This window comes from Oncorhynchus clarkii, chromosome 28 (genome assembly GCF_045791955.1).
Source record: "Oncorhynchus clarkii lewisi isolate Uvic-CL-2024 chromosome 28, UVic_Ocla_1.0, whole genome shotgun sequence".
In the NCBI taxonomy this organism is placed as follows: Eukaryota; Metazoa; Chordata; class Actinopteri; order Salmoniformes; family Salmonidae; genus Oncorhynchus; species Oncorhynchus clarkii.
Window position 1 is genome coordinate 22,074,736 of NC_092174.1, and position 14,963 is coordinate 22,089,698.

General features: G+C 41.2%; 1 protein-coding gene across 6 annotated transcripts in view; it reads left to right on the plus strand.

The window, feature by feature from the left end:
- Nucleotides 1–14,963, plus strand: part of LOC139387497 (dual specificity testis-specific protein kinase 2-like) — a 37,236-nt gene that overhangs the window by 6,413 nt on the left and 15,860 nt on the right. For all 6 annotated transcript variants that reach the window (XM_071133744.1, XM_071133749.1, XM_071133748.1 and 3 more), the window contains 3 exons: nt 3,328–3,632; nt 11,139–11,260; nt 13,948–13,996. In XM_071133744.1, the coding sequence (XP_070989845.1) occupies nt 3,411–3,632; nt 11,139–11,260; nt 13,948–13,996 (393 nt within the window). In that variant the 5' untranslated portion in view covers nt 3,328–3,410. The remainder of the gene's footprint in view (nt 1–3,327; nt 3,633–11,138; nt 11,261–13,947; nt 13,997–14,963) is intronic.

Here is a 14,963-nt window from a genome sequence, read left to right on the forward strand (position 1 = left end):
TATGGGTGGTCCCGGGAATCAAACCCACTATCCTGTCGTTACAAGCACCATGCTCCACCAACTGAGTTACAAAGGACCACTGCGATACCAGATTTTCCGCTTTGTGTTTTGCTTCCTTTCTTCCTAGTATTGTGATACTGGTATTGTGACCACACAATACCATTCATCCACAAAAATATTTTTTGTATATATTTTTTTCAGTGGAAATCATTATGTAGTCCTTGTGCATGGAGTTGTATTTGTTAAACTTTGAAATATATATATATTTTTTTGGTATACATTTTAAATTGAAAAACTGATTTCAAAGTTTAAATCTGTTACCGTGGAATTGCCCTCATCTGTAATTTTGTCATTAGTGGCCCATTGTAAAATGCCTCTACTTCCTCCAGTTCATTATCATTGACTGATTTATCGCTTTGGAAAAATGCCTTATGTCCACACAAGCCTACAGTGCCTTCAAAGTATTCATACCCCTTGACTTATTCCACAATATGTGACCAGTTTGAATTCAAAATGGTTTCAGTTGAGAAAAGAAAATCTCACCCATCTACACTCAATACCCCATAATGACAAAGTGCAAATGTATTGAACATTAAATACAGAAATCTCATTTGCATAAGTATTCACACCCCTGAATCAATTCTTTGTAGAAGCACCTTTGGCAGTGATTACAACCGTTGGTGTTTCTGGGTAAGTCTCTAAGACCTTTCCATACCTGGATTGTGCAACATTTGCCCATTTAATATTTTTTTTTTTCAAAAATTTTCAAGCTCTGTCAAATTGGTTGTTAAACTCTACGGCAAGATCTGAAAATGATTAAGTCAAAACTGTAACTCTGCCACACAGGAATATTCACTGTCTTCTTGGTAAGCAACTCCAGTGTATACTAGTGTTTGTGTTATTATCCTGCTGAAAGGTGAATTCATCTCCCAGTCTCTGTTGGAAAACAAACGTAACTAGATTTTCCTCTAGGATTTTACCTGTGCTTAGCTCCATTCTGTTTTTTTTTTTATCCTGAAAAATTCCCCAGTCCTAACGATTACAAGCATTCCCATAACATGATGCAGCCACCATTGAGCTTGAAAATATGGAGAGTTGTACTCAGTAATGTGTTGTATTGGATTTGCCCCAAACAACTTTTTTTGTGTCCTGAATACAAAATGTTAATTGCTTTGCCACATTTTTTGCAGTATTACTTTAGTGCCTTGTTGCAAACAGGAAGCATGTTTTGGAATATTTTTTTATTCTGAACAGGATTCCTTTTTTTCACTCTGTCAATTAGGTTAGTATTGTGGAGTAACTACAACGTTGTTGATCCATCCTGTTTTCTCCTATCACAGCCACTGAACTCTGTAACTGTTACATCATTGGCCTCATGGTAAAATCCCTGAGCGGTTTCCTTCCTCTCTGGCAACTGAGTTAGCAAGGATGCCTGTGTCTTTGTAGTGACTGGGTGTTTTTGATACACCATCCAAAGTGTAATTATTGACTTACCCATGCTCAAAGGGATATTCAATGTCAGTTTTTAAAAAAAAAAAAAATTTTTTTAATCTATCTATCAATAGGTGCCCTTTGCGAGGCATTGGAAAATCTCCTTGGTCTTTGTGGTTGAATCTGTGTTTTGAAATTCACTGTTCGGCTGAGGGACCTTACAATTATCTATCTGTATGTGGGGTACAGAGATGAGGTAGTCATTCAAAAATCATGTGACCTGTTAAGCACATTTTTACTCCTGAACTTATTTAGGCTTACCATAACAAAGGGTTTGAATACTTATTGACTCAAGACATTTCAGCTTTTCATTTAACTTTTTTATTCTCTCAAAAAAATACAATTCCACTTTGACATTGTGGGCTATTGTGTATAGGACAGTGACAAATCTAAATGTCATCCATTTCAAATTCAAGCTATAACACAACAAAATGTGCAAAAAGTCCAGGGGTGTGAATATGTTCTGAAGGCACTGTAGTTGTATTCTCACCAGCTACAAAATGTAGGTTGCTGCTGAGATGCTAGGGAGGGAGGGAGTGAGGGAAGAAAGGGTTCAGACTGGAGAAGTCATGAATTCACTCTCTGCATTATTGATATGACGCTGTTAAGTGTTTCTGCTTTGAATGAAGGGACATTTTATAATTTTAATGACATTTATGACTTGTTCTTGTGAACCCAGACGACTAGGCCTAGCAGCAATTGAAATGGAAAAACAGCCCTCATATGTTATACATCCGTTCTGCTTCTGAAAAGCAGATTTACTAAAATAGCTGCTTTAAACATTCTTGGCAGACCGAGTCTGATCATTGTCATACACTTGCAAAATGGCAAAAAATGCCTTTAGTAATGGAGGAGGATAACATCCTTTTAAGGGTACGGCTGGAGCAGCAAAAAGATCCCAGAACTAGTCCAGTAACTTTGGATGATTTGATTTCAGTTGTTTTCATTTGGGATTGGATGGGGGATGGGAATCACACAAGGTTGAATTAAGAATAGCATTCTTCTCCCAGAGTTTTTAATAGCTTCTCTCTAGTCTCTAACTCAAGGAAAGGGGAGGACAGCAGAATAATCCAGAGACATCGCCTAGTTACAACCAGCCCATCGAGTAAGCTCAATAGACCTGTGCATGCTGGGGAAATCAGGGGTCCTTAACAAGTGCTGGATGCTTCAAAGTACTAGTGCCATGTGAAAGGTCATCCTCGCCCTCACTCAGTCATTTAAATCAAAGGACTTCTTCCTATGGTCATTACTCTGGGGTTATTATGTCTCCTTGTGTTCCTGTACATGCTCCCTTGTTCGTTTTAGGATCCCAGTCTTGGGCTTTGGCTTTATCTTGTCTCATATATCTTTATCTCATATAATTGGACAATCCATCCCTATTAGAGCCATTATTTGTAGGCTTGTCAGACCAGAGGCGGGTTAGGACCCCTGTCATGTGTGTCTAAGTAGATTGATCTTGTGTGAAGTAATGCTTTTGTCTTAGTATTTGAAAAAAGTTGGAGGAAATGTCAGAGGAATGTGATAAAATAGATTAGGCTCATTATCCCCCTCATGACAACACAGCTGTGTTCTGTTTAAATGAACAGAATGGTGATTAAAAAAACACACACACTGATTTATTATACTTCAGGGGTACATAAAACACCATGTTTTCCATACAGATACTAGCTGAAACGATCAGTGTTTTCTGGCTTGTTATTTGTGTCCTGTGAACCATAAGCTTGTACTGTACATTCTAAACTACAGGAAAGTACAAATATTATTAGCTGGCACCAAAGCACACAATTTTCTCAGTCTGCCTGCTGAGAATGGATTTTGATGTTTCCTTCCTCTTAGGGCTGTAAAGGGTTGCCAAGCAGTTATTGAAAATGTGAAACCTTCATGGAGAAGTCCCCCACAGAGTTACCAGTGAAGAGACAATGATGGATCGGAACAAGCGCAACTCCATTGCCGGCTTCCCCTCCATGAGGCCAGATCGTCTTGATGACCTGGATGGTGGAGGGGAGTGGGCCCCGTCTCAGGTGGGAAGAGTGTGCCCCTCATCCTACCGCGCCCTCATCAGTGCCTTCTCCTGTCTGACGCGCCTTGATGACTTCATCTGCGAGTGGATTGGCTCCGGCTTCTTCTCAGAGGTCTACAAGGTGGGTTTATGTTATGATTGACCTGAAATGCAAGAGTTTTATGGTAGGTAGGTAAATAGTAGATTGTGTGAGGACTGCTTATTCATTCATATCAACGTATGGTTTAGGCTAGGCTAGCAGAAAAGCTATGGTATGTCATCACCAGGATTACTTAGAAACATATCTCACACCCTGAGATGTCTCAGCCCTCATTCTGTTATTAAACCTCAGTGTGTGGTGCAGAATACAGTTAGTTAATACATTGAGCGAGTGACGAGGAGACGGCAACCAACCAAGAGGACTTTTTATTTTTTTTATTTAACTAGGCAAGTCAGTTAAGAACAAATTATATTTTACAATGACCGCCTAGGAACAGTGGGTTAACGGTCTTGTTCAGGTGCAGAACGTCAGATATTTATCCTGTCAGCTCGGGGATTCGATCTGGCAACCTTTCGGTTACTGGCCAACGCTCTAACCACTAGGCTACCTGCCGCCCCTATCGCTATAGTAGACTAATAGCTACCATAGTAGACTAATAGCTACCATAGTAGACTAATAGCTAATAGCTACCATAGTAGGATAATAGCTACCATAGCGAGGTTGATGACGTAGTACCTATCTTGACTGCATCAAACTGGGAGAAGCTAGTTAAGCTATCTAATGTGAGCTAGCTAGGGTAATTGAGGCTGCAAAGCATTTTTTTAAATTGCAAGCACATTCTCATCCTACAGTTACAAATAACAATCTGTTCAGAATATTAAGTAGTCTGCCTGTTGGCGTCTTAGTCATTGTAGCCTATCGTTCTCCTTTAACTTTTAATTCTGTCACTTCCATTGATTAGATACTTTTGGTCATGTAGTGTATATGGACACCTGTTTGTCGAATATCTCTTTCCAAAATCATGGGTATTAATATGTAGTTGCCCCCCCCCCCCCCCCCTTGCTGCTATAACAGCCTCCACTCTTCTGGGAAGGATTTCCACTAGATGTTGGAGCATTGCTCCGGGGACTTGCTTCCATTCAGCCACGAGCATTAGTGAGGTCGGGCATTGATGTTGGGTGATTAGGCCTGGTTCGCAGTTGGTGTACCAATTCATTCTGAAGGTATTCGATAGGGTTGAGGTCAGGGCTCTGTGCAGGCCAGTCAAGTTCTTCCACGCCGATCTCGACGAACAATTTCTGTATGGACATCACTTTGTGCAGGCGGCTGTTGTCATGCTGAAACAAGAAAGGGCCTCCCCCAATCTGTTGCCATACAGTTGGAAGCACAGAATTGTCTACTCTAGAATGTCATTGTATGCTGTAGTGTTAAGATTTTCCTTCACTGGAACTAAGGGGCCTTGCCCGAACCATTGAAAAACAGCCCTTGATCATTGTTCCTCCTCCACCAAACCTTACAGTTGGCACTATGCATTCGGGCAGGTAGCGTTCTCCTGCATCCGCCAAACCCAGATTAATCCGTCAAATTGCCAGATGGTGAAGATGGTGATTCATCACTTCAGAGAACGTGTTTCCACTGCTCCGGAGTACAATGGCGGCAAGCTTTAGACCACTCTGCCCGACGCCTGGCATTGCGATCTTAGGCTTGTGTGCGGCTGCTCGGCCATGGAAACCCATTTTATGAAGCGCCCAACGAATAGTTATTGTGCTGACGTTGCTTCCAGAGGTGGTTTAGAACTCGGTAGTGAGGGTTGTAATCGAGGACAGGCGATTTTTTTTTACTCGCTTCAGCACTCGGCAGTCCCGTTCTGTGAGCTTTTGTGGCCTAGCACTCAGCAGCTGAGCCGTTATTACTTCTAGACGTTTCCACTTCACAATAACAGCACTTAGTTGGCCCGGGGCAGCTCTAGCATGGTATAAATTTGACGAATTAACTTGTTGGAAAGGTGACATCCTATGACTGTACCACGTTGAAAGTCACTAAGCTCTTCAGGAAGGCCATTCTACTACCAATGTTTGTCTATAAAGATTGCATGACTGTGTGCTTGATTCTATACACCTGATAGCAACGGTGTACGGAAATAGCCGAATCCATTAATTTGAAGCTGTGTCCACATACTGTGTTTATTTATACATACTCACTCACTACCGTTCAAAAGTTTGGGGTCACTTAGAAATGTCCTTGATTTTGAAAGGAAAGCACATTTTGTTTTCGTCCATTTTCTTAAAATAACATCAAATTGATCAGAAATACAGTGTAGACATTGTTAATGTTGTAAATTACCATTGTAGCTGAAAACAGCTTTTTAAATGATTTTTTTAAACCAACAAAAAAAACATTTATGGAATATCTACATAGACGTACAGAGGCCCATTATCGGTAACCATCACTCCTGTGTTCCAATGGCATGTTGTGTTAGCTAATCCAAGTTTATAATTTTAACAGGCAAATTGATCATTAGAAAACCCTTTTGCAGTTATGTTAGCACAGCTGAAAACTGTTGTGCTGATTTAAAGAAGCAATAAAACTGGCCTTCTTTAGACTAGTGGAGTATCTGGAGCATCAAATCAAATGTTATTGGTTACATGCGCCGAATACAACCGGTGTAGACCTTACAGTGAAATGCTTACTCATGAGCCCCTAACCGACAGTGCAGTTTAATAAAAATACAGATAAGAATAAGAGAAATTAAGCTGGCAGCTTCAATAACTAGTACCCGCAAAACACCAGTCTCAACATCAACAGTGAAGAGGCGACTCCGGAATGCTGGCCTTCTAGGCAGAGGTTCAGTCAGTGTCTTGTTCTTTTGCCCATATGAATCTTTATTTTTATTGGCCAGTCTGAGATATGGCTTTTTCTTTGCAACTCTGCCTAGAAGGCCAGCATCCCGGAGTTGCCTTTTCTCTGTTGACGTTGAGACTGGTGTTTTGCGGGTACTATTTAATGAAGCTGTCAGTTGAGGATTTGTGAGGCGTCTTCTCAAACTAGACACTCTACTTGTCATCTTGCTCAGTTGTGCACTGGGGCCTCCCACTCCTCTTTCTATTCTGGTTAGAGCCAGCTTGTGCTGTTCTGTGAAGGGAGTAGTACAGTGTTGTATGAGATATTCAGTTTCTTGGCAATTTCTCGCATGGAATAGCCTTCATTTTTCAGAACAAGAATAGACTGACGAGTTTCAGAAGAAAGGTCTCTGTTTCTGGACATTTTGAGTCTGTAATCAAACCCACTGATGCTCCAGATACTCAACTAGTCTGAAGGCCAGTTTTATTGCTTCTTTAATTAGGACAACAGTTTTTAGCTGTGCTAACATAATTGCAAAAGGGTTTTCTGATGATCAGCCTTTTTAAAATTATCAACTTGGATTAGCTAACACACCGTGCCATTGGATTACAGGAGTGATGGTTGCTGATAATGGGCCTTTGTATGTCTATGTAGATGTTCCACAAAAAATCTGCCGTTTCCAGCTACAATAGTCATTTATAGCATAAACAATGTCTACGCTGTATTTCTGATACATTTTGTTATTTTAATAAACAAATGTGCTTTTCTTTCAAAAATGAGGACATTTCTAAGTGACCCCAAACCTTTGATCGGTAGTGTAACATGCATACATACAGTACCAGTGAAACGTTTGGACATAGCTACTCATTCAAAGGTTTTTCTTTATTTTTACTATTTTCTACATTGTAGAATAATAGTGAATACATCACCTATGAAATAACACATGGAATCATGTAGTAACCAAAAAAGTGTTCAACAAATCAATGTATTTTCGATTCCTTAAAGTAGCCACCCTTTGCCTTGATGACAGCTTTGCACATTCTTGGCATTATCTCAACCAGCTTCACATGGAATGCTTTTCCAACAGTCTTGAAGGAGTTCCCACATATGCTGAGTACTTGTTGACTGCTTTTCCTTCACTCTGCGATCCAACTCATCCTAAGCCATCTCAATTGGGTTGAGGTCAGGTGATTGTGGAGGCCAGGTCATCTAAAGCAGCACTCCATTACTCTGTTGTCAAGTAGCCCTTACATAGCCTGGAGGTGTGTTGGGTCATTATCCTGTTGAGAAACAAATGATAGTCCCACTAAGCGCAAACCAGATGGGATGGCTTATCGCTGCAGAATGCTGTGGTAGCCATGCTGGTTAAGTGTAGCTTGAATTCTAAATTAATCACTGACAATGTCACCAGCAAAGCACCCCAACACCATCACATCTCCTCCTCTATGCTTCACGGTGGGAACGACGTATGCAGAGATCATCCGTTCACCTTCTCTGCGTCTCACAAAGACAGTGGTTGGAACCAAAAATCTCACATTTGGACTCATCAGACCAAAGGACAGATTTCCACCGGTCGAATGTCCATTGCTCAAGTTTCTTGGCCCAAGCAAGTCTCGTCTTCTTATTGGTGTCCTTTTAGTAGTGGTTTCTTTGCAGCAATTCGACCAACAAGGGCTGATTCACATAGTCTCTTCTGAGCAGTTGATGTCTGTTACTTGAACTCTGAAGAATTTATTTAGGCTGCAATCTGAGGTGCAGTTAACTCTAACAGAGGTAATTCTGTGTCTTTCTTGTGATAGTCCTCATGAGAGACCGTTTCATCAGAGCTTGATGGTTATTGCGACTGCATTTTAAGAAACTTTCAAAGTGATTGAAATGTTCTGTATTGACTGACCTTCATGTCTTAAAATAATGATGGACTGTTGTTGCCATAATATGGACTTGGTCTTTTCCCAAATAGGGCTGTCTTCAGTATACCTTGTCACAACACAACTGATTGGCTCGAACTTTTAACAAGGCACACCTGTCAATTGAAATTCATTCCAGGTGACTACCTCATGAAGCTGGTTGAGAGAATTCCAAGAGTGTGCAAAGCTGTCATCAAGGCGAAGGCTGGCTACTTTGAGGAATCTCAAGATATTTAAATTTGTATTTTCCTATTTTTGATGTCTTCACTATTATTCTCCAATGTCGAAAATAGTAAAAATAAAGAGAAACCCTTGAATGAGTAGGTGTCCAAACATTTGTGTGTGCGCATGCATGTATACATATCTCTTTTTAAACGCGCAGAGGCTCTGACTGTAGCCTATTGTCGCTTTGAGGACTTATGATTGGGCAACAAAAACAAGCTAAATGCACCACTCCACTTTCGTGAAAATCAAGAGCAGCGGCATAAATGATCCAATTTCTCCCTCGCGCACGCACAGCAGTCGCGTTCTGATATGTACAGGCCCTTCCGGATAAGTCAATTAAAATGACACATACCCGTATCAATCAGATCCAACCCAAACCTGTGACATTATTTAGAATTCTGGATTGGGTCTCAGGTATTCGGGTACAGGTGGATCCGTGAACACCTCTAGCACACAGATACTGTGGCCGCTCCTTATTACATTGATCTAGGCTATTGTCTCACAATCGACTGATATAGGATGTGCGAAAAGCCCTTTATTTCCACGTCGCTCTAGTTACGACATGAAAATATAGAAGGGCTGAAGAGGTTTATGATGGCGACTAGACGTTAGGCTACAATGGCTGTCTAAGTGCTATATCGTCCATTACACTAACAACCTGACAGGGTTGGTACTTCAACAGATATGGCTGTTGAGGTTAATGTTCAACTCCTTTACTGACATTTTGAGGTCATGTTAGCTACGTTCACTTTTGGTGTAAGCCACATTGTAATTTCCTCCAACCAGCGTCAGCGCTCATGAAAGTGACTTTTACTTTCAATGAGGGACTTTCAATTAGTTATAGGCTATAGACTTCAGCTTCACCTACTGAAAAGTCGGAGTCAGGGCATTCTATATTGATGTTGTCACAACCACCACAATGTCAGCACTTTCTATCTCATGCCTCTATCTTAGTCATACTATTTCCTTTCCATCCGTATGTATGAGTCATGCATACTGATGGACTGGAAATAGAATTCAGATTAGTTTCTTAGCTCAAACAGGAAACTAGCCTAATTACAGAAAGGAATAGAAGTGTCACTATGTCTGGAGCTGTGATGCACAGTAATCTAATGGGCGCTTCAGAGCATGGCCACAGTGGTCTGCCTTAGAACTACTCAATCACTGCTCATTGGATTCAAAGGGTTAATGCAAAGGATCCAGTGCTGACTTGGTGAGGGAAGGGCAGCGTGTAGGGTCCTGCCCCAGGCTGCCTGAGGGGGCTGTCATCACACCATGTATTTTAGGGAGGAAATGCCCATCCAACCTGAATATGACTGGGGCCTTTACAAATAGTCCTTGTTGAACAAACCTTAAGAAAAAGCTTCCTTTATTCACACACACATGCTCAACCATGTTTTAAAAGGTGCTGTTTAATCCTTGGGGCCATAATATTGTTATATTGCAGCTGTTTCCTCTCAAGTCAAAATTATGACTTCAGCTCTATTAGTACAACAATATTTACCCTCGTTGCTTCTCACTTGCAATATTGACCCTCGTTGCCTCAGACTTGCTTCTCTAAATGCTTAACGGACACATGTTTCCTGTGTAATGAGAGTTCCATATTTGTCTAAGCAAGGGGACAATGGATCTACATAAAATATAATTATCTGTTTGTCTTCGACTGTGTGTCCTGTCTACAGGGCTAGGTATTGAGGAGGCTAGCTGGATTGATGGAACAGATTGGAGGTGCAGGGTCTTGCTGGGGCAACATTATGGGTCTTTGTTTGAGCCAGGCTGCACTCTCTCTCCTGGTGGGCAGAGGATGGGAGTGGGGGAGGTGGTCTAGAGGAGGCCATCTGCTGCCTGCTCTTCTCCTACAGGGAAGACTAGCTGCACCTTTGTACTAGAACTTCAAGAGCGGCTAAAGAAGCACTATGAACTGGATACTCATCCAAGTGCTATGTAAATAAGGCCTAGATCGGCCTGCTTCCCTTTTCTGTACCTCAAACTTCCTTTTATCTCTGCTCTCCAACAAATGTAACCTGTAAACTAGCTATATAAACAGATAGGCATTGTATCTGTTACTGTATTCGCAGACCGACCTGAGTTGACTTTAACTTCTTATTCACTAGTTTCAGTGTCTTAATATTTCATCTGGAGGAAGTGAGCAGTAGCAGATACAGCTTATTTTTCTCACCCTGACTCATAACTTCCTGTGGTTGTTATGGCTTTGAGGAAGCAAATCAATCTGATCGTTGGGAAATAGTTTTGTTTGTATTGTTGTAGTTAGAAAAGTGTTCTGCCTTCTCTGCCAAAGAAAAGGGTTACATTTTAGGTAGTTGTGATAGGCTAACACCTAGGTTACATATCAAAACATTCATATTCTTGGCCTCGGCCAAGAATATGAAAAGCCAGCCACTCATCTTTGATCACATTGGAGTTAATGCTGCAAGGAAGGCCAGTGACTGACCTAATTCACAGGAGAAATGGACTGTTTTACTTCCCGTTGTTATGGTTCTGAATGTGGAAGGACATTCATTTTGTTGCAGAAAGAGAATCTTTCTCCATGATCTTGGAAAAACGATAATAGAGAAGTGTCCCCATGATAAGGGAATATTGATAAGGGAACGGTAGTGTTAAAGATAAGCATTCAGATAATGCCTAAATGACCGGCTTGTTGTGTTCGTTGCAGGTACGCCACAGAGTGTCGGGCCAGGTGATGGCTCTGAAGATGAACAAACTGAGCAGTAACCGCGCCAACATGCTGAGAGAAGTCCAACTGATGAACAGACTGTCCCATCCCAACATCCTCAGGTGACCTCCAGGAAACAAAACATCTGTCTTCCACTACATTTTGGACAGTTGATTTTTTTTGGGGGGGGCACGGCACCATCCTCCAATATTTTGTATAGTTTGAATCTCAATCTGTCCTTTTGGAGAAACGGAACTAAAATGCCTTCTGCGATATTATACAATTATTTTTCATTCTTGGTCAGTTACTGATTAAATTATCCCAGCTTTTTAATAACAATCTCAAGGGGCTACTCAAAAAATGGGTACAATACAGGGCTGGAAAAGTTCAGTTATGGTGCCATATTCAGAAATGGTGTCATTTTCTTACTGACTAATGGCCTAATCCCCTTTTTTTCTAGAAAGTGACTCTTAAGTCATTTGTGAATCCTTCATCTTTGAAAGATACTTTGATCTGTAGCTTTCTGTCAAAATGACATTAGCCTCCCCTTTAATAATGGAATCAGTGGGGTAATAAATAATATGATGAACTGGGTGGTTCGAGCCCTGAATGCTGATTGGCTGAAATCCGTGGTATATCAGAACGTATACCACAGGTATGACAAAACATTTTATTTTTACTGTTCTAATTATGTTTGTAATCACTTTTTATAATAGCAATAAGGCACCTCTGGGGTTTGTGGTATATGGGCAATATTCCACAGCTAAGGGCTGTCTCAAGACACTCCGTGTTGCGTCGTACATAAGAACAGCCCTTAGCCGTGGAATATTGGCCATATACCACACCCCCTCATGCCTTATTGCTTAAAAATATGCCATTTAGCAGACTCTTTTATCCAAATTACAGTAATACGTGCATACATTTTACGTATGGGGTGTGACCTTGATCTCCGCTGTTCCACAGTATTCCACAATGGATTTTTCTAGAACAACATCCTGAGTTTGAATTTCATTGACATGAATTCCCTTTATGAGGAACAACCTTTCCCTTTTCATTTCTCACCAAAGCCGTTTATTTTCGTATTAAGTTGGGAGCCTGCAAAATCGGCACACATACATATTTGACCAAACTCATCATGATAGAACAAATAGTTTGGGATTTATTATTGTATGACAATGTTTTATGTTGTCATGGACAATTAATATGGAACAATCTGAATTTCCTATCCTCAAATGGATTAGGCTGACCTAGGCTTTGCATGATATACTACAGAGCTCACATTCTGCTGTAGGTGGTGGGTAGGAAAGAGATGGTCTGTGTGTGCTGTGTTACAATCACAGCTTTGTGGCAGTTCTGTGGTGGTTGGCTGACGAGAATTCTGAGGGGTTCTTTGTCTGAGAAACCCTTCGAATAACCCTCTGTCTCATTTATTGGGTCATAACTCAGGGGTGCCAACACTCGCTGTGTGTACAGCCTGGCTCGTGTGTTAGGATATTCATACAACCAGTTTGTCATTTACAAAAACAGACGGCCTTGACTGTGACTCCAGCCTCTTAAGATTTGGATGCAGTGGCTCAAAAAAAAGAGGGAGAAAAAGAGATGGAATGTGGGTCAGGAGAGTGAGCCACGTTTCCCCCTAGAAATGACTTTCTTGTTTGCACTGCTCTTGTTGGGTCTTTTCTTCCAGTGCAGAAGTATTTAACCACCAAGAGATTTGTCATTTTGCTCTCGAAAGGACTTTGCTGTCGTCCTTGGGCCAGATAATTAACTTTTTTGAGCTACATATAGACCCACTCAAATCTTAAACTCTAGACCCCATAGCTTAGCTTTGTCATGTCAACATGAGAAGAGCATAACAGGAGATCCATAAATATGCATCCACCACATGTCTCATGGTATTTTGTGGTAAATCTACTGAACAACAATATAAACGCAACAATTTCAATGATGTTACTGAGTTATAGTTTATATAAATTCATTAGGCCCTAATATATGGATTTCCCATGACTGGGCAGGGGTGCAGCCAAGGGGCTTCAAACTGTAGAACCCAGTTCCTACATTTGAATTAAAAAATGTATTTTATCAAACAAAACTATGCTACATTTTATCTTTGTAAATTGGACAGTGCAGTTAGATTGAACAAGAATTTAAGCTTTCTGCCCATATAAGACATGTCTATGTCCTGGGAAATGTTCTTGTTACTTACAATGTCATGCTAATCACGTTAGTGCACGTTAGCTCAACCGTCCCGTGGGGGGGACACTGATCCCGTAGAAGTTAATTAAAGACCGAAATAATTGTCAGTTTCATTAGCTGTCCGGGTGGCTGGTCTCAGCCGATCCCACAAGTGAACAAGCCGGAAGTGGAGGTCCTGGGCTGGCGTGGTAACACGTGGTCTGCGGTTGTGAAGCCGGTTGGATGTAATGCCAAATTCTCTCAAACGATGTTGGAGGAAGCTTATGGTAGAGAAATAAATATTTGATTCTCTGTCGAAAGCTCTGGTGGACATTGTTGTGTGGCAACTGCACATTTTAGTGGCTTTGTATTGTCCCCAGTACAAGGTGCACCTGTGTAATGATCATGCTGTTTCTTCAGCTTCTTGATATGCCACACCTGTCAGGTGGCTGGATTATCATGGCAAAGGAACAATTCTCACTAACAGGGATGTAAACACATTTGTGTGCACAATTTGACAGAAATAAGCTTTTTGTTCGTATGGAAAATGTCTGGGCTTTTTTATTTTATTTCAGTTCATGAAATGTTCATTATACATAAACAATAACTGACTGATGTCTTTGTCTTCCTCTAGGTTCATGGGTGTGTGTGTTCAGGAAGGCCAGCTCCATGCTCTGACTGAGGTAAGAGGAACCACTGTTTGTCTTTGTGACTTAGAGCCTTGTATAGATGGCCTACACCTCAAACATGACTGCACCGCTTGCTGTCGTGTTTCAGGTCGGGATGTTGGGACACTGTCTTATTCTGTTTTTTCATCCACTCTATTATGGAATGTGATTCTAGAAATGATGGGTTTTCTAGCATCAGTATAGGCCTAAATGCTTTTTACTTGTAGCTAATACTGTCATATTGCTCATTGAGTCCTGTTGCAGTATGGTCAGCTTGTTATGTAATGTAAGTCTCAGATAAGTATAACTCACTGAAAGGTGACCTCATAGCCATGATTATAATGAAAAGGTATTGTGAATTTTTATCAAGGGTTTTTCTTCAGGTGAACACTAAACAGTGCCACTTCACCCAGAAGGACAGCAACCTGTAATTGAAAGAACCTTGTGTTTCCCTGTATCGTTTACATGTGAGCAAATAAAGCTGTGTTGATGTTCTCAATGAAAAGCCAGGGGATGGGTTCCATTAGGGCTAAGGGTTATGTTTTATATTTCTGTCAAATTGTGCACAAAATGTCTTGACCTATTTTTAACCTGAGTCGGTGTGTCCATGTAATCTAAATAGATAGCCCTGCGCTAATGATAAGCGTCGATTAGTAAGGGGAGTAGCTTTACGACTGACTGCCCCATCTGAGCCCAAGCACTCGTGTGAAGTGAATGATAGCAGGAAGTTATCCAAATGTGGATCCATGGAGATGAAGACTGGGAGAGAGGGGAAACTTCTCACACACCAGTCTCCTGGGGCTGTGGTGTCAGCAGCCTCAAGCCAGGCTGTGAATACTGAAAACATGGCATCATGGGGTTATGTTTTGCTGCTACTGCTGTATAAACAGAACTAGTTGCTAGCTACCAGCACTGTCTGCTCTGGCTGGATCCTGGCCTTAGCAACGGACCTGACGAGTCTCCATGGTAGGAAATGAAGTCA